Below are 19,918 nucleotides of genomic sequence, written 5' to 3'. Positions count from 1 at the left end.
GTCGGGGCTCCTTTTGCCTCAATAACTGCAGTAATGCGGCGTGGCATGGACTCGATCAGTCTGTGGCACTGCTCAGGTGTTATGAGAGCCCAGGTTGCTCTGATAGTCGTCTTCAGCTCCTCTGCATTGTTGGGTCTAGCGTATTGCATCCTCCGCTTCACAATACCCCATAGATTTTCTATGGGGTTAAGGTCAGGCGAGTTTGCTGGCCAATCAAGGACAGGGATACCATGGTCCTTGAACCAGGTGCTGGTGGTTTTGGCACTGTGTGCAGGTGCCAAGTCCTGTTGAAAGGTGAAGTCTGCATCCCCATAAAGTTGGTCAGCAGCAGGAAGCATGAAGTGCTCTAAAACTTCCTGGTAGACGGCTGCATTGACCCTGGACCTCAGGAAACAGAGTGGGCCAACACCGGCAGATGACATGGCACCCCACACCATCACTGACGGTGGAAACTTTACACTGGACCTCATGCAACGTGGATTCTGTGCTTCTCCGCTCTTCCTCCAGACTCTGGGTCCTTGATTTCCAAAGGAAATGCAGAACTTGCTTTCATCAGAAAACATAACTTTGGACCACTCAGCATCAGTCCAGTCCTTTTTGTCCTTGGCCCAGGCGAGACGCTTCTTGCGCTGTTTCTTGTTCAAGAGTGGCTTGACACACGGAATGCGACACCTGAATCCCATGTCTTTCATGAGTCTCCTCGTGGTGGTTCTTGAAGCGCTGACTCCAGCTGCAGTCCACTCTTTGTGGATCTCCCCCACATTTTTGAATGGGTTTGTCGTCACAATTCTCTGCAGGGTGCGGTTATCCCTAGAGCTTGTACACTTTTTTCTACCACATTTTTTCCGTCCCTTCGCCTGTCTGTTAATGTGCTTGGACACAGAGCTCTGCGAACAGCCAGCTTCTTTAGCAATCACCTTTTGTGTCTTGCCCTCCTTGTGCAAGGTGTCAATGATTGTCTTTTGGACAGCTGTTAAGTCAGAAGTCTTCCCCATGATTGTGGTGCCTTCAAAACAAGACTGAGGGACCTTTTAAAGGCCTTTGCAGGTGTTTTGAGTAAATCAGCTGATTAGAGTGGCAGCAGGTGTCTTCTATATTCAGCCTTTTCAGAATATTCTAATTTTTTGAGATACCAAATTTGGAGTTTTCATTAGTTGTCACTTATGAATATCAAATTTAAATGTAATGAACATTGGAAATACATTGGTCTGTGTGCATTGCATGAATATAATGTACAAGTTTCACGTTTTGAATGGAATTACTGAAATATTTTCAACCTTTTGATGATATTCTAATTTACTGGCCAGCACCTGTAAGTCCAATTCACAGAACCTATTATGAATCTATGTACCAATAAATTAGCTTGAATTTGTCTTTGGTGATTTGTAACACTTCTCTAATAAAAAAATAATGCATTGGCTATTCTTAATTGTAAAGACTGGCTTATTGTCTGTTTGTGTGTTTGTTTGTTTGTTTGTTTGTTTCCTACGTAACTGAATTTAATTGAAACGAACAGAAAGTCAACAGAAGCAAATGTAGGATGCTGTGGGAAATTCACCTCCAAAATGACTCAAACACTTGTGTGCATTGCAGTGTTCTCCAGACAGACCGGATGCACCGCTGGTTTTGCGGACGTGCCGCGATGCGCATCCTCCTCCTTTGACTCATGCAACTCGGCTCCTGATTGGTGGAAACCACCAGGAAGCGACGAAGGGAACTCCTCCATTTGAGAGCAGTCAACTCATTCCACTCGCTCCTGCAGCATCCTCACACCCTATCTGATTGTAAAAGATACCGAGACCTATTATTTATATCCTTTTTTAGTGGCCTCATCGCTAATCCGAGAGCGATACCCCCTGTTTCTGAAGAATCCTCTGTTTAAGAGTTACCGGAAGTACAGCTCAGAGGGCATCGGTGTGAGGATGGCCGCGTACAAGTTGGTTCTGATCCGCCATGGAGAGAGCTGCTGGAACCAGGAGAACCGTTTCTGCGGCTGGTTCGACGCGGACTTGAGTGAGACCGGAGAGCAGGAGGCAAAACGGGGCGGACAGGCCCTGAAAGGTGCGTTAGCTCACCCTGTCACCTGGTTTAATCCGAGTGGCTGGATTAAGAAAGGTGGCGGTTGTGTAGCTAGTTAGCCGATGGGGGAAAGGCATCGACAGCTCATTTCGACACCTTAAAGCAGCAACAGGGGAAGTCCAGTAACTGGGATGTTTTACCTACCCAGAAAAATCATCATTAACTACTAGTATACTAATACATACAAAATGTTGGCTGCTATTACATATATTTTCAAAGGGGAAATTTAAATTAAGGCAATAATGCATGAAGTATTAAATTTCCCATCAGTTGTATGTTGATTTTTTCCCCCCAAGTGAGGGTGTGGGTCCCCCAGAGCCACGTGGTTTCTGACTGAACACATGCATCAGGGCACATCTGCCAAATGATGCTCAAAGCCATTCAAAAGGCTCAAGAGTAGCAGTTTCAGTCAACATTACACAAAAAAAATCTGCATTTACCTGCACAGTATATAAGAAAGTAATAAATAGTGAAAGTTTTTCTTTATCTCTCCAATTTGACTCAGATGCCGGCTATGAATTTGATATTTGCTACACCTCTGTCCTTAAGAGGGCCATCCGCACCCTGTGGTTTGTTCTGGACAGCATCGACCAAATGTGGCTACCAGTCCACCGGACCTGGCGGCTCAATGAGCGCCACTACGGTGGCCTGACTGGGTTGAACAAGGCTGAAACTGCTGCCAAACACGGAGAAGCTCAGGTCAAGATCTGGAGGCGTTCTTTTGATATTCCTCCTCCGCCCATGGATGAGGAACATGCCTATTATCAAAACATAAGCAAGGTGATGTTCTCCACTGTTTGCATACGTGCTAAAAACATAGAGTAAACCCAGCTGACATGGCTAGCTCTTCGTTTTTGTGTGGTAGGACCGGCGTTATGCTGACCTGACGGAGGACCAGCTTCCCAGTTGTGAAAGTCTCAAGGATACCATCGCCAGGGCGCTTCCCTTCTGGAATGAAGTGATAGTTCCTCAGATCAAGGAGGGGAAAAGGATTCTGATTGCTGCTCATGGGAACAGCCTTCGGGGTATTGTCAAGCATCTCGAGGGTAAGAGAAAGAGGAAGCTTTTCCTCAGCACGTTGACAAACATCTCACAGATCTACAAATCTCCATTTGTTTTCCAGGCATGTCCGAGGAAGCCATCATGGAGCTGAACCTGCCCACGGGCATTCCTATTGTATACGAGCTGGACAAGAACCTGAAACCTCTAGGACCCATGCAGTTCCTGGGAGATGAGGAGACTGTCAAGAAAGCCATGGAAGCTGTAGCTGCTCAGGGCAAAGCCAAGAAGTAGACTTGTTCTCCCCCTGGATCAAATACTACAGATTATCAACGTGCAGTTCTTTCAATGCGTTTAAAAAGGAAAAACAAAGGTCATTGAATGTTTTCTTCATCACAGACTTGCACAGCTGTGCACTTTATAGAAATAATACCCCACCTTCACACATGTACAGTCCGATGTTTGGCTTCATTGTGCTGTATGTTGTGAAGCATTCATAAGGTGTAAGCACTGAGAGAATGAAAGTTAGGGACCAGAGAATAGAAGCATATTTAAATATCTGGTAGAGATTTGTCCTGAAGATTCCTGAAAACTCGACGGGAACAGAATCGCCTCATCAGTCACACTGGATGTTGATAAAAAAAGAGCAAATGTTATGTGTTCTGCACTGCTACACTTTGTTTGCTGTGGTGTTGAGAAAAAGAATAAATGTGAGATAATATTTGTCTATGGTGGTGTTTTTCTAACACGGCTTAACTGTTTGGACTTTGTGTCAAAAATAAGAAAATTATTACATTTTTTGGGTTTAGGTTTTAATATGTATATATTTTTTTAATATGATGAAATTTCTCTGCAACAGTGAAGGCAGACTTGTCTTATGAGGCTTTTTTTGCTTGTAGAGGAAACACTACGTTTGTAGAGGAGGATAGCTCACTACTGGTTTAATGTGAAATTTACATCAAACAACAAAAAATTTGCAGTGCTGATAAAAGCACTTCTGTTTTTTTTTCCCTGAATACAATTTACAAGGCATTCAGTCCTACTAGAGACTACTGCAGATGTACTGATTCAATGAGTGTTCAACACCTTTTAAATGTCCTTATGCGTGTGAGGGTTGTTTCTGGGCGCTCTTGGTTCCCAAAGAAATTTATATTGCCAAACTTTATTCACAGGAGCAAAATTTTAAAAGTTTCCCTTATTTCTTTGATTCCACCCATCCATTTTCATCTGCTTATCGAGGGTCGGGTCGTGGGGGCAGCAGCCTAAGCAGGGAGGCCCAGACTTCCCTCTCCCCAGCCGCTTGGGTCAGCTCCTCCGGGGGAATACAAAGGTGTTCCCTGGTCAGCTGAGAGACACAGTCCCTCCAGTGGGTCTTCCTTTAGGTCTTCTTCTGGTTGGACGTGCCCAGAAAACCTCACCAGGGGGGCGTCCTAACTAGATGCCCGAGCCACCTCAACTGGCTCCTCTTGATGTGGAGGAGCAGCGTGTCTACTCCAAACCCCTCCTGGATGACCAAGCCTATCTTTAAGGGAGAGCCCAGCCACCCTGCAGAGAAAAATTTCGGCTGCTTGCATCCGCAATCTCATTCTTTCAGTCTCTACCCAAAGGTCGTGACCATAGGTGTGAGTTGGAACGTAGATCAACCAGGAAATCAACAGATCGGTACAACACCCACGTTACTGCAGACGCAGCACCAATCCGCCTGTCGATCTTGTGCCCCATCTTCTCCTCACGTGTGAACAAGACCCCGAGATACATTAACTCCTCCACTTGGGGCAGAACCTCATCCCTGACCTGGACAAGTTCTTCTACCATTTTCCGACTCAAGACCATGGTGTCGGATTTAGAGGAGCTGATTCTCATCCCGACTCCTTCACACTGTGCTGTGAACCGCTCCAGTGAGAGCTGGAGATTACGTTCTGATGAAGCCAACAACAGGACAACGTCATCTGCAAAAGCAAAGACTTTCTTAGCTTTTAAAAATAATTTCATATTTATGTTAAATCGTTAACAGTTATGAAAGAACAAAAGCTCAGAAACTATATTCCTTTTCAATAAATATTATCTTGTCAGCAAGATAAATAACTGATAAACCTTTAGTTTTTTTACCCTTTATGTGATTCTCTTGATGTTTGTGGTCTTTATTTGATACTTCAGCCATGTTTGTTTGTTCACACACTTAAATGAATGTTCTTTATATGTGCTTCATCTTTAATAAAGTAAAAACAAGTTTTCCCTTACAAACCAAAAACATAAAGGTTGGCGACACCCCGCGGAGAGTGTGAGTACAAATCGGAGCGCTTCGTTTTCTCGCACATGAGCACTGGAGCCTTCCTTCGCCCTTTTCCGGTCTCCACAGCCGGACCAATCAGAATCGACTCCAGACGACGTCCCAACCAATGAGCTCGCAAGCTACTCTTGTCGAAAACATGTCGCCCATGAAGTTGTGTGTTCCAGGTGAGTCCGCTGATTTAATGTTCCATACAAGGCACTGCGTAGATTTAGAACCGTGTTTTGGTCACGTACCAATTCCAGCTCGTGTAGACGTCGATGTGTCACTAAAGTATGCATTTAAACTTCAGTCAGAGGGCTTTAAAGTTGCCCCAACTGCTACACGCGTGGAATTAGCACATATTTATCATTCGTTCACACACCCAAAAGAAATCCGCTAACCAGCTTTAGTACTAAATTGTGTTTATGCTACATCAAAACAAAACGATCACTCACTAGACTATGCAGGATTAGCAGTTTGCCATGTTGATAAAACGAAATGAAAGGCAACTAAATCACAAACTCACATTAAAAATGAGAGGGTTTGACTAAAGTCACAAACAGTGGTTGTGCTCTTCAGGTGTGTTCATGTCTGTGATGTTAACACTGTTCGTTTGTTATTTTACTGTAGCGTTTTCTGACCCTTGTTGTCTGTTTGCACTCAGGTGACAAGCTTTGCAGTGAGGGAGACTGTAATCCAGGCGCAGGAGTATATCTGCGGCATGGCTACATTTACTCCTCACTCGCAGGCTTTGTGCTCAAGACAACCGAAGGCGAGAAGGTGAGGATCATAATGTAATACATATACTTAAAGAGCAAGTCACCCCAAATCAACTTTATTTTGTCTGATAAACTATATAAACGTGTATCTAATCGTGCTGCAGACCCGTGTTGTCAATAGTTTTGCACTTAAGTGCATTTTAGTTAAAATTTTAATTTTCTGCCTAAAACTGTCAGTGTTGTGCCATGGTCAGGTAAAAACTCTGCGCTGCATTTGAGTTTAAATCTGCCATCGGTATTGGCTAAAGCCTGATTCATGCTTCTCCGTCTGCGTCAGTGTGGAGACACGCAACGTCCTTGCGGGCCTGCCGGAGAGCTCCGCAAGGACGGACGGAGTCGAGCTCTCTTTTCTAAACATCCGTCAGTCGAGACGGACAACGCAAGCTTGTGATTGGTCAGGACGCCGCTGTTGTCTACAGCGCCGCCATTGCGCCCGCAAAAACATAAAGAGAGCCGAGGATAACAAGCGGCAGACACGGAGAAGCTTGAAGAATACCTCGCGAAAAACCTCTAAAATATGAACGTTTAATTCCCCGTGACTGGAGGAGTGAAAAGATGCGCAGCAAGCATTTTATTTGTGGACAGAAATGACAGGAAACCTGGGTTTAAGGTGGCGAGCGCATGAAGAAGACAATGAAAAAACATAATATAAACGCACTATCTTGGACCGATAAATGACAGGATACCACAGAACAGCGCTACGCCCTCTGTTGTCCTGCCGGGGAATTGCTTTGCAACACTCCAGGGGACGGAGAAGTATGAGAGCAAAACGCTTCCATCAATCCATGCGTGTCTGTCCCTTGCGGAGCTGACGGAGAAGCATGACCCAGGCTTAAGAGGTACCCTAGAACGTTAGTTGGTACCATATGATGTCACAATGCTGTGTGTGTGTGTGTTAGTGGCTCCGCCCTCTCGGTCTGCCAGGCAACAGCATTTGTTGCATTTTTCACACATGAAGTGGGAGTGGAGTACAACTCTGGTAGGGGGTGACTTGCTCTTTAAGTTTCAATGTTTAAAACTGATTCCAGGGAGCAAAATTGTGTCACATTTGATAAAATAAACAAAATAAATGCAGTTAGCCTCATTTCATCTGTAACTCGACTACTCTGCCTAAATTAGGTGAAATAAGAAAATCCAGCTAATGAATTACGACTTGGACAGAATGTGACTGAATTCATAATTTTAGGCAGTTTTTCTTGCACTCTGAAGCTTTTCTGTGTTTTTAAGCTTAATTCTTTAATGTTGAGATGAGCAGTGAAGCTCACACCCGTGATGATACAACTCTTTCTACATATTTTCTTAAACACTGCTTGGTCTCTATCCATTTGTACTAATTTATATAAATGAAATTCTTAATGTGATGGACAATGTTTAATTCCATTTAGGTGATTGTGGTATTTGGACTAGAGTTAATAGCTGTTGTATACAGTAGCTTTGTAGTGGACCAAAAATGATATAGTGCCTTCTAGGGTTCTACAACCCCTCCAAGGCATCACCCATGCACACACGCATTCACTTGCTGGTGGTAATGAGCTACAGTGTAGCTACAGCTTCCCAATGGTGCGCTGAAAAAGGTGAGGCCTTCCATACACTGGCACCACCATTCCCTCTGACCACCACCACCAGCAGGCAAGGTGGGTTAAGTGTCTTGCCCAAGGACACACCAGCAGAATTCTGTGCAGGGATCGATCCTACAACCCTTCGATCACTGGACTACCCGCTTTACTTCCTGAGCTACTGCTGAAGATTTAAATGTACTTATTACTGACTTTTGTACTCATGAATGCATTTGTGTGTTTTTAGTTACCAGTGATCTCAGTGGTGAGAGAAACAGAAGCTCAACTACTTCCAGATGTAGGAGCCATTGTCACCTGTAAGGTATGTTATGGAAACAGTTTTCTAAAATGAGATTAAAGACGTCTCTGATTAAAGGGGCATTATGGAAGTGTGACAGCCAAAACATGTATAGAAATAATAAATGTCTTCTTCATACATTCTCCTGCAATGCCCTGGTCCTGTAGAATGAGCCCTGGCATTTTTACTGTGATTGCCTGTTTTTCTGTAAAATCACAGAAAAAGAGAGATGCTCGGGTCGAGCAGGCTGCTTCATGCGCGTTCACGCTCAGGCATCGCCCGTAGCATTTGCTATCCGTAGCTTTAGCAGCAGAGAGAGAGGTAGTGCCACTTTGTTGCTGTTCCTAACGCCTAGTGACAAAGCTAGCTACATTTCTGAGGACCCTTAGCTACTTTCTGTAGAACTTTCTTCTAGATATTTCCTGCAAATTAGCAACAAAATAGCCATTTTCGCTCCGAACCGTTCTTTGAACGTTGTTTCAGCTGTCATCAAGGATATAAACGTTACAGATACAAAGGACATCACTGGCGCTTTAGCTCACCTATTAAGATGTTGGACTCTCGTGCAGAAGACCCGGGTTCGATTCTGGATGTAAACATAGTTTAATTAGTTTCTTTTTTACATTAATGGTATATTTTTTACAGTAAGATACCCAAATTTTTATTTGAGACTCGCCGAACGGCATTGAATTCACAGATAAAAAAGATGTGGGTTCAACTTTCATTTTGGAACAATTTTTCAAGCAAGGGAAGGGAATGATCTGAGCATGCAGGAGGACTGACCCATCATAAACCTTTGTCGGCTGTGCTGAAGAGAAAGGTACAGAACCACATTATTTAATTAATTAGCTGCGTGTTCTCCTATCCTCTGTCCTCCGGGCCACACACACACACACACACACACACAAGGGACTGCCTCAGCTGTTATTTTCGTTAAGGAGTGTGCACGTACAGCATGCACGCCTCGTGCACGAGCCTACTATTGAAGCTGCCGTTACGCTTTTGGCCTGAGGGGGGCGATCGCGAGCATAAAAAAAGCATCAAACCTCTGTAAAGTCCCTTTAAGGACAGTTATTTTTGTATTATATGTATTTAGGGGGTGTTTTTTTTTACACAAATCAAGAAAAAAAAGTGCCTTTTCAAATAAAATGTATTCATAAATCACCTTAAAAACAAACAAAGTGCAACATAATAAACATCATACAAATGACCAAAAGAAACATTTAAGTTAAGCTCTTTATCATTTTTTACACCAGTTAAACTCAGATGATCATATCTGAAACGTGCACTAAAACTCAAGACGGGGACAGCCAGTGCATTCACAGATGTCAGTACTTTGTGTTCAGGTTTGCCTTTTACTAACTTGTCTTTTAAAGGTGACCAGCACCAACCCCAGGTTTGCCAAAGTCCACATCCTGTATGTGGGTTCCACACCGCTGAAGGACCGCTTCAGAGGGACCATCAGGTAACCTCACTACGTAAATCCAGTTTGATTAACTTTCCTAAACTCTTAGCTCACTCTCTCCGTATCTACAGGAAAGAAGACGTGCGAGCAACAGAGAAGGATAAAGTGAGCTAGAATTCGTACTTTTACTTGGATTGTTTACTTATTTTTGCTCCTTCTGTTTCCTTACTGATGGTTCTGTTTTGTTTACAGGTGGAGATATACAAAAGCTTCAGAACGGGCGACATTGTTTTGGCTAAAGTGGTATCCTTCAACAAGCTCTCCAAGAAAGAAAACCAAACAAATTTAAAAGCTATTTTCAGCTCATAACCCAGTTTCATTGGGACCTGTAAAATTTGCTGAGCTGAATGGGACAAAATGAATGAATGAATCTTAGAAATGACAGCAAACAATGTTCACATGTTACTACTGACTCCGGTGCTTCAGTCTGAACGTTACTGATTACTAATCTTGACCTTTGATGTCAGATTTCTCTCGGTGACATTCAGTCTAACTACTTGTTAACAACAGCTGAGAATGAACTGGGTGTGGTGGTGGCCCACAGCGAGGCAGGTACGTTCCTCACCTCTTTCACTTCATCTTTCCAAACTAAACAGCTGCTCAGATCTGACCAGCTCACTCAGGTTCTGCAGGAACAGCAGGGGGTCCAAAGTGGGAGGAAAAGATTTCTGATTAGAACTTAAGTAACATTATTAACTTCCATAATGACAGCATTACTGATTAATTCTCTAGTGTTATTTTCATCATAGCTAAATATTATTACTCTCAATTTCCGACCAAATGCAAAGATATTATCTATCTGATTTAGTAGCTAATTATTTGCGCTTGAAAACATTTCTTATCGTATTTTCAAGGTTTGAAAAGTGCTTAAAATTGGCCAAAAATACTTTAAGCTTCTTAAAAATGTAGTTGAATTCATTTTGTAAATCATCAACTAATAATTATCTATTTTTAAGAACTATTTTATTCAAAGATATTTCTTTATCTTGTGTCCTATGTTATATAATAATAGAGTTAAATAAAATATAACAATAATAAAGAAAAAAAATTTGGCCCTCACCATCTGTAGAGCCGCCACCAGGGGGCAGTAGACATGTATAGGACTAAATATGGCAGGTTTGTAGCAAAGTTCTTCACTGCACTTCTAAATGTACATATGTGATCTTATGGTAATTTTTTCGAAAAAAAAATAAAATAAAATAAAAAAATTACTCTTGAATGTTTAGATTTTTTTCTAACAATTCTTTTAAAGTAATTGTTCATTGTTTTTTGTTCACATACATGTTTTGATGTGTAGGCCATTAAAAGCTTCAGCAGAACTTGTAGCATTAACATTCATTCATTCAAGCTGCCTTTAAATAAATAAAATAGATTTCTAAAAGTAAAGTACTGGTTTCATGTGTGAAATGGTTTCAGCTTGAACACATAGCTGGAAAGCCTCAAAAATTCTCAACAGGTCTAAATTGGGCCATGGTGGCAAAAGGGTTAAGTGCTCGCCCCGTAATCGCAGGTTCGAGCCCCACTCAGTCTGTCGTTGTGTCCTTGGGCAAGACACCTAACCCCCCTTGCCTGCTGGTGGTGGTCAGAGGGACCGGTGGCGCCAGTGCTCGGCAGCCTCGCCTCTGTCAGTGCGCCCCAGGGCAGCTGTGGCTACATCGTAGCGCATCCCCACCAGCGTGTGAATGGGTGAATGACTGATTGTGTTGTAAAGCGCATTGGGGGGTTCCAGGACTCTAGAAGGCACTATATCAAATACAGGCCATTTACCAAATTTGCATTTGGAAAAAGTGTAAGAGCCTTTTAATATTGCTGACATGAAAACAGGTGTTTTCCGTCGTATTTTCCCTACTTTCTTTTCTTGTAAATAACTTCCCATTTTTCTGCATGTTTCTAACATTTTTACCACATTTTCCCCTGAACCAGGAGCCCAGATGATTCCCATCAGCTGGTGCGAGATGCAGTGTCCGTTGACTCACGCCAAAGAGTTTCGTAAAGTGGCTCGAGTCCAGCCTGAGTATTTGGAAGCGTGACAGCCTGGACAGTCTTCACTTGGTACACGCAACTTCCATCTTCCTTCAAGCAGCTCCTGCTCCAGCTTTTGTTTTTCTGTGCATCATGTGATTCACGGGCCACTTCTGGTTTAAGTGTTTCAAACAGCTGCACATTTTGTCATCCTTTCATTGTGCTTTTCTGACTGGTAAACAATAGCAGTTAGTTTTTTACCAGCAGACCCAAGAACACAGAAGTTAAACATGATTTTTATTTTTGGAAAGGGCCAGTAACGGTAGCTGGAAGAGCTCTACGCTTTATGGTTCGTCACAAATCGTGCTGGTGTTTTGCTGTCTTGGGCTTAAAGCTGATGAAGACATTTGTTCACTGTTGGAAAGCCCAGCGCTAAACCAAATGTTTGATGCAGCTACAGCGTAGAAAATAATGAAACGTTAAGTTACCTTCCTGTATATAACTGAGTCAACCGTACATAAGCCTTGCCTTTTACGAAAATGTACTTTGCTGTTTAACTTTCAAAAGTACAATAAATTAAAATGACTGATTCTACTTTGTCTGCAGTTCCTGCTTTGTGCACCTAACTATTCAATTGTTTTCTACAATCCTTCAAATTAAACATTTTGTAACTTACTGAACATCATAATTCATGTGTCACATTTAGAATTAAATGGCAAACTTTGGTTTTGTAGATTTATTTTTCAAAACATCAAAATGTATCAAAGCCATTAAAACTAAAATATTCACACTAACAGAGGCGTTGCTTTGAATTGTTTTACATAATCCGGTTTTGACACTGATGGTTTCATCTACATTTTGTACAACTCAGCCAACATTCGATCACCTCTAAAGTGAAACTAACGAGACTGAACTCATTTACAACGCTGATATAAAAAAAAAAGGTTTATCCAAACATCCACCTTCCTGATCAGTCATCAAAGCGAATTGATCGACTTGCATTGACATCAATGAAGAACTTTTTATTGGGTGGGGCGTTAAACCCAAGCCCCGCCCCCTTTTTACTGAAGTCCATTCTGCGTGAGTGGGCTCGCTCAAACTCTCCCATCAGCCCTTGCTGCAGTCGCTGCTGAGCATCCTTTCCCAGTGCCATGCCGCCTCCTCCAGATGTCCCCACAGCTGGCTGGAAGCCCTTTTTGAAGCCTCCCATCAAACGCAGGAACTTCTGCTGCTGGTCCGAGTCGTCGAACTGAGCCGTGCTCCACTGGCCGAGACCCTGAGACACACACAGTGGGAAGAAAAGTGAGAAAAAACTGAACTTGGAGGAGCCTGCTCTACTCGACTCGAACTTTATTTACCTAGCACTTTACAAAAGCATGCCACCAAAGTGCTTCACACACACACAGATGAAATAGAGCACATAAAATTTACAATAAAAACAAAACTACACAAACAAAACCATAAAATGAGAGAAAATTGGCAGCACTATGAATCAAAAATGGGTCTTCAGCTTAGATTTTAAAACTACTAGAGAAGAGGACTGCCGAACATGTAGTGGAAGCTCATTCCAGAGTTTTGGAGCTGCTACTGAAAAAGCTCTGTCACCACGCATCTTCAGCCACGACCTGGAGACCACGAGCAAGGACACGTCTTCTGAATGAAGTGCCCGAGAGAGGGAACACATACTGGAGCCAAACCATTAAGAGCTTCAAAAGCCAATAAAGTAACTTTAAAATGGTTTCTAAAAGACAGGTAGCCAAAGTAGATCTGCCAGCATTGGCGTAGCATGTTCAAACTTTCGCCTGCCTTCCAGAAATCTCCCGGCAGCATTCTGGACAAGCTGCAGACGACCAAAGACACTCTGACTCACTCCGATGGGGTCAGAGTTGCAGTAGTCCAGGCGAGAAGTTATGAATGCATGCACAACTGTTTCCAGATCACATCTAGACAAAAATGGTTTAACCTTAGCCAAGTGTCTTAGATGATAAAAGGAAGATGCTACAACCACATTTATGTGACCTCTACAACAAAAGTCTTTGTCAATCTTCACATCTAAATTTACAACAGAATCACTCATGTGGGGGTTAAATCACCACAGTCTACCATGGAGGTATCAGTGTGACTACTGAGACCAAAAAGCATTGCTCCGTCTTCCGTTTGTTGATGCGCAAGAGGTTCTCTGCCATCCATGCTTCGACTTCACTCAGACAATTTAAAAACTTTGACACTGGTCTACCACCAGACCCATCCTAAGGTAAATAAAGCTCACAGTCATCAGCATACAGGTGAAAAGCGATACCATGCTTCCCGTGGGGTATCACCCAAAGGCAGAATGTGCATGCAAAAATAAATAAATAAATAAACTAGTATGTATTCATATGTGTATATATGTATGTATATAGGTCTATAAGTAACGTTATGCTTCTTTCTGTATAACTTGTGTTCTCTCTTTTCTTCAATTCATGGGTTGAGATTGTGTCGGCCAACAAGTCCAGGAACTATATTGTTCAAATTTTTTTAAGAATCATATGATAATTTCATTTGTATTTATGTTATTTTAGTTAAAAGGGGCAGACAACATAAGTTTTTCTTCTTTCTGTCCCCTTATTCATTTTGGCTTGCAGCAATTTAGTTCTGTATTTTTATTTTAATGTCAATAAATGAAAATAAAAGCTTTAAAAAAAATTAGTGATGGACAATATATCTGCATCAATACCTGTATCGGCCAATGTTAGTCGTTTTAACATATCGGTATCAATCTGATAATTAAAAAAAAAAGCAGCCCGACATTATCAATTGATATTTTTTCCATCTTGTACCATTCGTTTGCCTGTATCAGAGGGTGAGGGGGGTGATGTGTATTTGTTAAGTCATGTCACAGTGATTGTAATAATTGCAGAAACGTGAATGTGTGTACATAATAACATAAATTCAGCTTTAATATTTTTTTATTCTATACAAAATCTGCTGATTTTAGAAGCATTAATGTCAGGATATCAATATCGGCAAATATCGGTTATCGGCCATAACAGTGATCTTAATATCGGATATCGGTCCAAAAATTTCATATTGGTGCATCACTACGCAAAACAGCGGGGGGTTTCAGTATAGAACCCTGCGGATCACCCTAGCGAAGAAATCTGAAGAAAAACCACCCATCTGCACACTCCCCATTCTGTTTGAGAGATAGGACCAAAACTAGTTTAAAGCCATTCCTAATGCTTAAGACGATGCAACAACATCTCGTGGTCCACCATCAAAGGCTGCGGTCAAATCCAACAGAACAAGCAGCACAAACCGTCCGTCATCAGAGGCAAGAAGAATATCATTTAAGACCTTTAGCAAGGCTGTCTCGTTATGGCCTAGAGGTCTAAAACCAGATTGGAAATTTTATAAAATATTTTCCTGAAAAAAATCCATCAGCTGGCCATAGACACATCTTTCCATCAGCTTCCTTAAAAAAGGAGGCTTAGAGATTGGTTTATAATTAGATGGCATCTAGCCCGGGTTTCTTTTTAAGAGTGGATGAATGACCACTCTTAAAATCATTAGGCACAACACCATGCTCTAAAATTATGACTTAAGAGGAAACTGATTAGAAAAGCCAACACTGACCATTGGTTTGGTTGTTTTCTTGGGTTGAGACGCCACATCTATCTCCATTTGTAGAGCCTTTCTTCTGTCCTGGCACATATATGATTCAACTGATGAGATTTAAAAGAACACAAACTCAAAGTTACACTAATGGAACAGTGCAGAGGGTCACGGCTACCTGGTTAATGTCGATCTCATCAGTGTTTCCATTTTTCTTTGACAGGAAAACTACGTCCACAATGGAAACCTGTAACACAAAGTCCAATAAAACCATTAAATTAAAACATCCAAACACCGTGCTGGTAAACCATGACACTTTCTCTCACCTGGAGGTCATTTTCTTCGCTGTAGGAGTCTTTTTGCTCTTCTTTGATCTTTTTAGCTGCAGGATCAATCTTCTTCACTTTCAACACGGTTTTATTCTTTTTGCCTTTTTTTATCTGAGCGTCTGCCGACATTGTCACATAATTTTCCCTGCTCTCCTCATCAGCCTTTGCTTTTTTCCTTTTCTTCTTTGGCTCCGTCTCTTCTTCATTCACATCCTCCACAGAAATCGTTCCAGGCTTTTCTTTTATTCTCTTTTTCTTCTTCTTTGGCTTTCCTTCATCTGTGACCTTCTCCTCTTCTGGAAATGTCTCTTTTTCGTCGTCGTTTTTGTATTTCTTGAGAATTTTGACAACTTTTGTCTCTCGTTTCTTTTTGCTTTTCTCAGTTTCTTCCAAACCATAAGTAAGCCCTTCCTTCTTCTTTTTCAGTTTTCTCTTCTCAGGCTCTTCTGACTTTGTTCCATTTTCTTCTACTTTTAGTTTCCTTTTAGTTTTTGTTGTAAATGCACCCTCTGCAGTTAAAAGTCTGTCTTTCTTCTTTTTCCTTTTTTTAACATTTCCACTTTGCTCTGGGTTTCCAGTGAGATCATCAGATTTTATTTTTTTACCTTTCTTAGGGATTTCATCTTTTTGAATTTGTTCCTCTTCTGTTTTGCTTTCTGTCTTGTTTTGTATAGGTGGATCTTTTAATTTCTTCCTCTTTTCTACTTTTTCTTCCTTTACAACAATCTGGATATTTTCTAGTTTATCATCATTTGCTAACCGAGTCTTCTTTTTCTTCTTGCTCATGGTTTTCTCCTCATCGATGGCCTCCTTCACAAAATTACTATCAACTTTTCTTTTTTTCTTTATTTTCTTTTTCTCTTCATGCTCACCACTTTCATTCAAACCTTCCTCTTCCTTTGCCACCATTTTAACCTTTTTACATTTTTTTTCTTTTTTCACCTCCATGGTGCCAATTTCACTTTCATGATGAGAAGCTTTTTTCTTTTGCTTCTTTTTCTTCGGTTTGAGATTTTCTTCACAGTTGTCCTCTTCCATCTTTATTTCTTCAAGCTTCTTTACACAAACAGCTGGCTTAGTCTGTTAATAATAATTATATAAAGAATAGAAGCTTTACTTTATAATTTCAAGGTGCAGGTTGAGCCAGTAGAATACATACTAACCAAACGTTTGAGTAGCTGCGTAGGCTGTGATTGCACATCAATTTCTCTTTGCAGGGCCAGTCGCTTCTCCTGCAAGAAATCAAGCAGAAATTATCCAAAATGTCAATCGTCACCACATTAAAATGGATTTTTTGTTTAAATCTCATACATTGTAAGTACAGTTGACCATGCAGATACACTAGTTTGACTGTGTAAATAAAAAATTGTGTAAAGTTGTATTTTTCCATGTGTAACTAGTGTTGGCTTGGCTGCTATAGCTTTCTGCATCAACTACCAGCACATCCAGCATCTCGTAGCTTCTGTAATGGTTAAATGATTCTGGGGAGATAAATCTGGATTGCACTGTGATGCTCTCACTCATAAAACAAGCAAACTAGGCCAATTTGAAAGGCAAATGTAAGCCTGTAAAGTATCCTTACCTGGTCGATTGTGATCTCTACCGGTTTAGAAACAGACTTTTCAGACACAAAAATGACATCCTGATCTGAGTCCGTCTGAGGAAAAAAGTATGTTTTCACTCAAATGTTGATTTTCCGTTTACTACAAACAAAGTCTAGAGCAATAATGCAACAAATAAAACGAACAGGACCGTAGCTGCTATGCTAGCGAGCAAACAGCAGCTAAATGCTAACAAAAACATCTAGAAAGCAATGAATAAATGAACGAATCGGCTTGGACGTAAAACTGTTGAACCACAACCTCAAACATCCGCATAAAATATAAACTTAATAAGAGGTTAGCTTACTTTGCACAATTTGATTTTCACGTGGACACTCGTTTACACGCTCCACCCGGAAGTTGTTGTTTTCAGTTCCTTTTACTGACGTACAAAACGGGGTCGTCCCTAGCAACGGGCGCGCGCAGCAGATGTCGTTGGTTTGGTATTTGTAGTAAAAAAAAAAATATATATATATATATATATATATATATATATATATATATATATATATATATATATATATATATATATATATATATATATATATGTGTATATATATAATAAACAAACAGACATAGGTGCTGTCTGGATTTTAAAACAATGAAATCAGGTGTATTCTTTTTTTTTTTTTTTTTTTTCTTGCTCCATTCGCAAATTATGTAGCACTACAATTTGATAATACAGTGATAGTTCAGATAGTTTGAAGTGAAAAGGTTATGGAAAAATAATAGAGAAGATGTAACCAGACACGAGTTAATGGCTATTCTCAGTTAAGCCAGTCAAAACGTTTCTGCTGTTTTAAACCAACTCAAATCTCAAAATCTTCATAGCGGTTCATCAGAATAATATTTTATAAACATCCTCATAACTATTAATTTTGTATTACATGGTTATGTATAAATACGTTTTTAAACAATAGCAATTATTGTCGTGCATTCTTTTAGACATTGCAACCAGCTTCTTGTTGTGTCTACCACTAGGGGGCAGTATTAAATAAGAGAACATAGGTGGGAAAGAGAAAGAAAGAAAGAAAGAAAGAAAGAAAGAAAGAAAGAAAGAAAGAAAGAAAGAAAGAAAGAAATATTTTACATAGTGCCTCTCAAGATAAAAATCATAATGATTAAAAACATGTTTAAAATGACAAAAATTAATTGTGATAAAAATATAAGGAAAGGTAGCCTAGTGAACTAGACCAAATTCTTGCTTTCCAAAAATTGGTTTAGGAACACTCCACTGGAACCTCTGCAGCCCCTAACAGCATTCTGGATGGCCAATCACAGCTCTATAGAGGGGTTTCAAACATGTAAAGAGCTGTGATTGGTCCTTAATGGTGGGTCAATCATAGTGCTCTATCTGCTTAGTGAACAAATCACTGAGCTTTATCCGCTTTGTGGGCCAATCAAGGCACTCTGTATGCCTGGTGGGTGGGATGATGCAACAGAGTGAAACAAGATGGCGACAGCTCGTTTGAAACGGCTTTTACATCAATTTTGGACTATTAGAACTTGGGCTTCATTAGAATCAGGAGTAGATAGATGTATTTAAGTGCTTTTTTTTTAAAGAAAAAATTATGTGTTTTCTCCTTCTTCAACTGCGGACCGCCTCATTTACCGATAGCTGTTGCGGTGATTATGTCACATTCATTGTCCAGTAGCATGCGAAGATCATTTGAAAGACAACGGTAGAACCCGCCCCACAACCGAGAACCGTCAATGGAGCGTTGCCAGACTAAATAATACATTTATTTAGTCTGGCTTGCCAGGCTAAAGGAAAGGTAAAGAAAAACTGAATAGGAAAGAGGGAGATCAGTGAATCCCGGGAAAGGCGGAATAGGTAGAAACAGCAAAAAAGGAGAGGGTGATGACGAAGTGAATTTTCAGCTGCTTTTTGAAGGAGACCACTGATCTCGGGCTCAGGGGGGGCGAGAGAAGCTAAAATGGATGCCTGACTGCTACATGTGATGCAGGTTGGAATAAAGCTTGGAAAAATAATTCTTGCCTTTTGTGCTACATCCTGGTATAACGGCCGCCATTAAACCTTCTCTCAGGTTGGAATTTCACAATATTTATGCTGGAATAGCCATGAAATGTGAAACTTATCACAATGTCAATGCTGTAAAACATTTGCGCAAACTGTCATGAATTCTTCAAGACTGGAATTATATTAGGACACTATCTAATTGGCCCCAGTGCCTTTGCTATCTGTCAATCAGAACTAATCTCTGTTTCTCTGGACTGAAGCCTTTCAAAGAGCTATCTCCAGTGGTAAAGCATTTACCACTGGAGATAGTTGATCGTAGAATTTCATTAGAGCCCCACCTTAACAGATAAAGTATAACAATAACGATTCACTAGGAAATATATTTTTGTACTTTTATTGTTTTTGTGAGGCAGACTGTTGGATTCAGATTATTTGGAATTCAATCAAGTGTTTACATATTTCATATAAATTTTATTTATGACAAGTGGTAGTGCAACATCTCTTATGGAGTATTGGGGTTGGTACCTTTATCAAAAACCTGCCATATCCATTCTTACACGTCTGCTGCCCTCTTACGGAGGAGCTGTATAAAACTGTGATTTGTTCTAGTTGTTGCTGTTGTAGAAAGAAAGAAAGAAAGAAAGAAAGAAAGAAAGAAAGAAAGAAAGAAAAAAAGAAAGAAAGAAAGAAAGAAAACTGATTTAGTTTTATTAGCATTAGGCCATAATTTGTGTAGTTTAAAAATTAGATGTATAAATTATTATTAAAATGTATAGAACAGATGGACTTGAGTGGTTCCAGCTGTAGCCTCATTTTCTATCTCTAGCCTCCAGCTGCTCACGCATTCTCAGAGTAATGATTCACTTAATATTGAACGGTTACTTTTATAATACTCCCACATGCAGTGACAGTTTGGGCTATTTTGACAGTTTGAGTTATGATTGGGCTCAAAAATCCGCACGATTTACAGTTTGTTTTAGAAAAGCTAAACACACACACACAC

The 19,918-nt window shown here is 40.7% G+C and overlaps 3 protein-coding genes across 3 annotated transcripts; 2 read left to right on the top strand and 1 right to left on the bottom strand.

The window, feature by feature from the left end:
* Positions 1–1,686: 1,686 nt before the first annotated feature.
* pgam1b (phosphoglycerate mutase 1b) lies at positions 1,687–3,799 on the top strand. The gene is made up of 4 exons (XM_015943801.3): positions 1,687–2,061; positions 2,585–2,859; positions 2,945–3,125; positions 3,203–3,799. Exons 1-4 carry the CDS (start codon positions 1,923–1,925, stop codon positions 3,370–3,372), a joined length of 765 nt encoding a protein of 254 aa, XP_015799287.1. The 5' UTR covers positions 1,687–1,922; the 3' UTR covers positions 3,373–3,799.
* Positions 3,800–5,430: 1,631 nt separating this feature from the next.
* Positions 5,431–12,004, top strand: exosc1 (exosome component 1). Its single transcript, XM_015943800.2, has 8 exons — positions 5,431–5,535; positions 6,015–6,130; positions 7,933–8,007; positions 9,360–9,448; positions 9,520–9,553; positions 9,641–9,691; positions 9,916–10,000; positions 11,372–12,004. Exons 1-8 carry the CDS (start codon positions 5,478–5,480, stop codon positions 11,476–11,478), a joined length of 615 nt encoding a protein of 204 aa, XP_015799286.1. The 5' UTR covers positions 5,431–5,477; the 3' UTR covers positions 11,479–12,004.
* A 127-nt stretch (positions 12,005–12,131) lies between these two features.
* knop1 (lysine-rich nucleolar protein 1) lies at positions 12,132–17,341 on the bottom strand. Its single transcript, XM_015943799.3, has 7 exons — positions 17,242–17,341; positions 16,916–16,990; positions 16,497–16,565; positions 15,331–16,413; positions 15,183–15,251; positions 15,026–15,094; positions 12,132–12,686 (listed from the first exon to the last, which is right to left on the bottom strand). The coding sequence occupies exons 4-7, from the start codon at positions 16,369–16,371 to the stop codon at positions 12,381–12,383; spliced, it is 1,485 nt and encodes a 494-aa protein (XP_015799285.1). The 5' UTR covers positions 16,372–16,413; positions 16,497–16,565; positions 16,916–16,990; positions 17,242–17,341; the 3' UTR covers positions 12,132–12,380.
* Positions 17,342–19,918: the final 2,577 nt, after the last annotated feature.

This window comes from Nothobranchius furzeri, chromosome 6, assembly GCF_043380555.1.
Source record: "Nothobranchius furzeri strain GRZ-AD chromosome 6, NfurGRZ-RIMD1, whole genome shotgun sequence".
In the NCBI taxonomy this organism is placed as follows: Eukaryota; Metazoa; Chordata; class Actinopteri; order Cyprinodontiformes; family Nothobranchiidae; genus Nothobranchius; species Nothobranchius furzeri.
Note: the sequence above shows the minus strand (reverse complement) of the source record. Positions and strands in the feature narration are given on the sequence as shown.

Bases quoted from the DNA above. Each gene is read 5' to 3' on its own strand.
- pgam1b (XM_015943801.3), top strand. From the start codon at position 1,923: ATGGCCGCGTACAAGTTGGTTCTGATCCGCCATGGAGAGAGCTGCTGG. The intron at 2,062-2,584 runs GTGCGTTAGCTC...AATTTGACTCAG, and splicing joins GGGCGGACAGGCCCTGAAAG to ATGCCGGCTATGAATTTGAT. The intron at 3,126-3,202 runs GTAAGAGAAAGA...TTTGTTTTCCAG, and splicing joins TATTGTCAAGCATCTCGAGG to GCATGTCCGAGGAAGCCATC.
- exosc1 (XM_015943800.2), top strand. From the start codon at position 5,478: ATGAGCTCGCAAGCTACTCTTGTCGAAAACATGTCGCCCATGAAGTTG. The intron at 9,449-9,519 runs GTAACCTCACTA...CCGTATCTACAG, and splicing joins CGCTTCAGAGGGACCATCAG to GAAAGAAGACGTGCGAGCAA. The intron at 10,001-11,371 runs GTACGTTCCTCA...CCCCTGAACCAG, and splicing joins GGTGGCCCACAGCGAGGCAG to GAGCCCAGATGATTCCCATC.
- knop1 (XM_015943799.3), bottom strand. From the start codon at position 16,371: ATGGAAGAGGACAACTGTGAAGAAAATCTCAAACCGAAGAAAAAGAAG. The intron at 15,252-15,330 runs GTGAGAGAAAGT...TTTGTGTTACAG, and splicing joins GCGAAGAAAATGACCTCCAG to GTTTCCATTGTGGACGTAGT. The intron at 15,095-15,182 runs GTAGCCGTGACC...TATATGTGCCAG, and splicing joins ATGAGATCGACATTAACCAG to GACAGAAGAAAGGCTCTACA.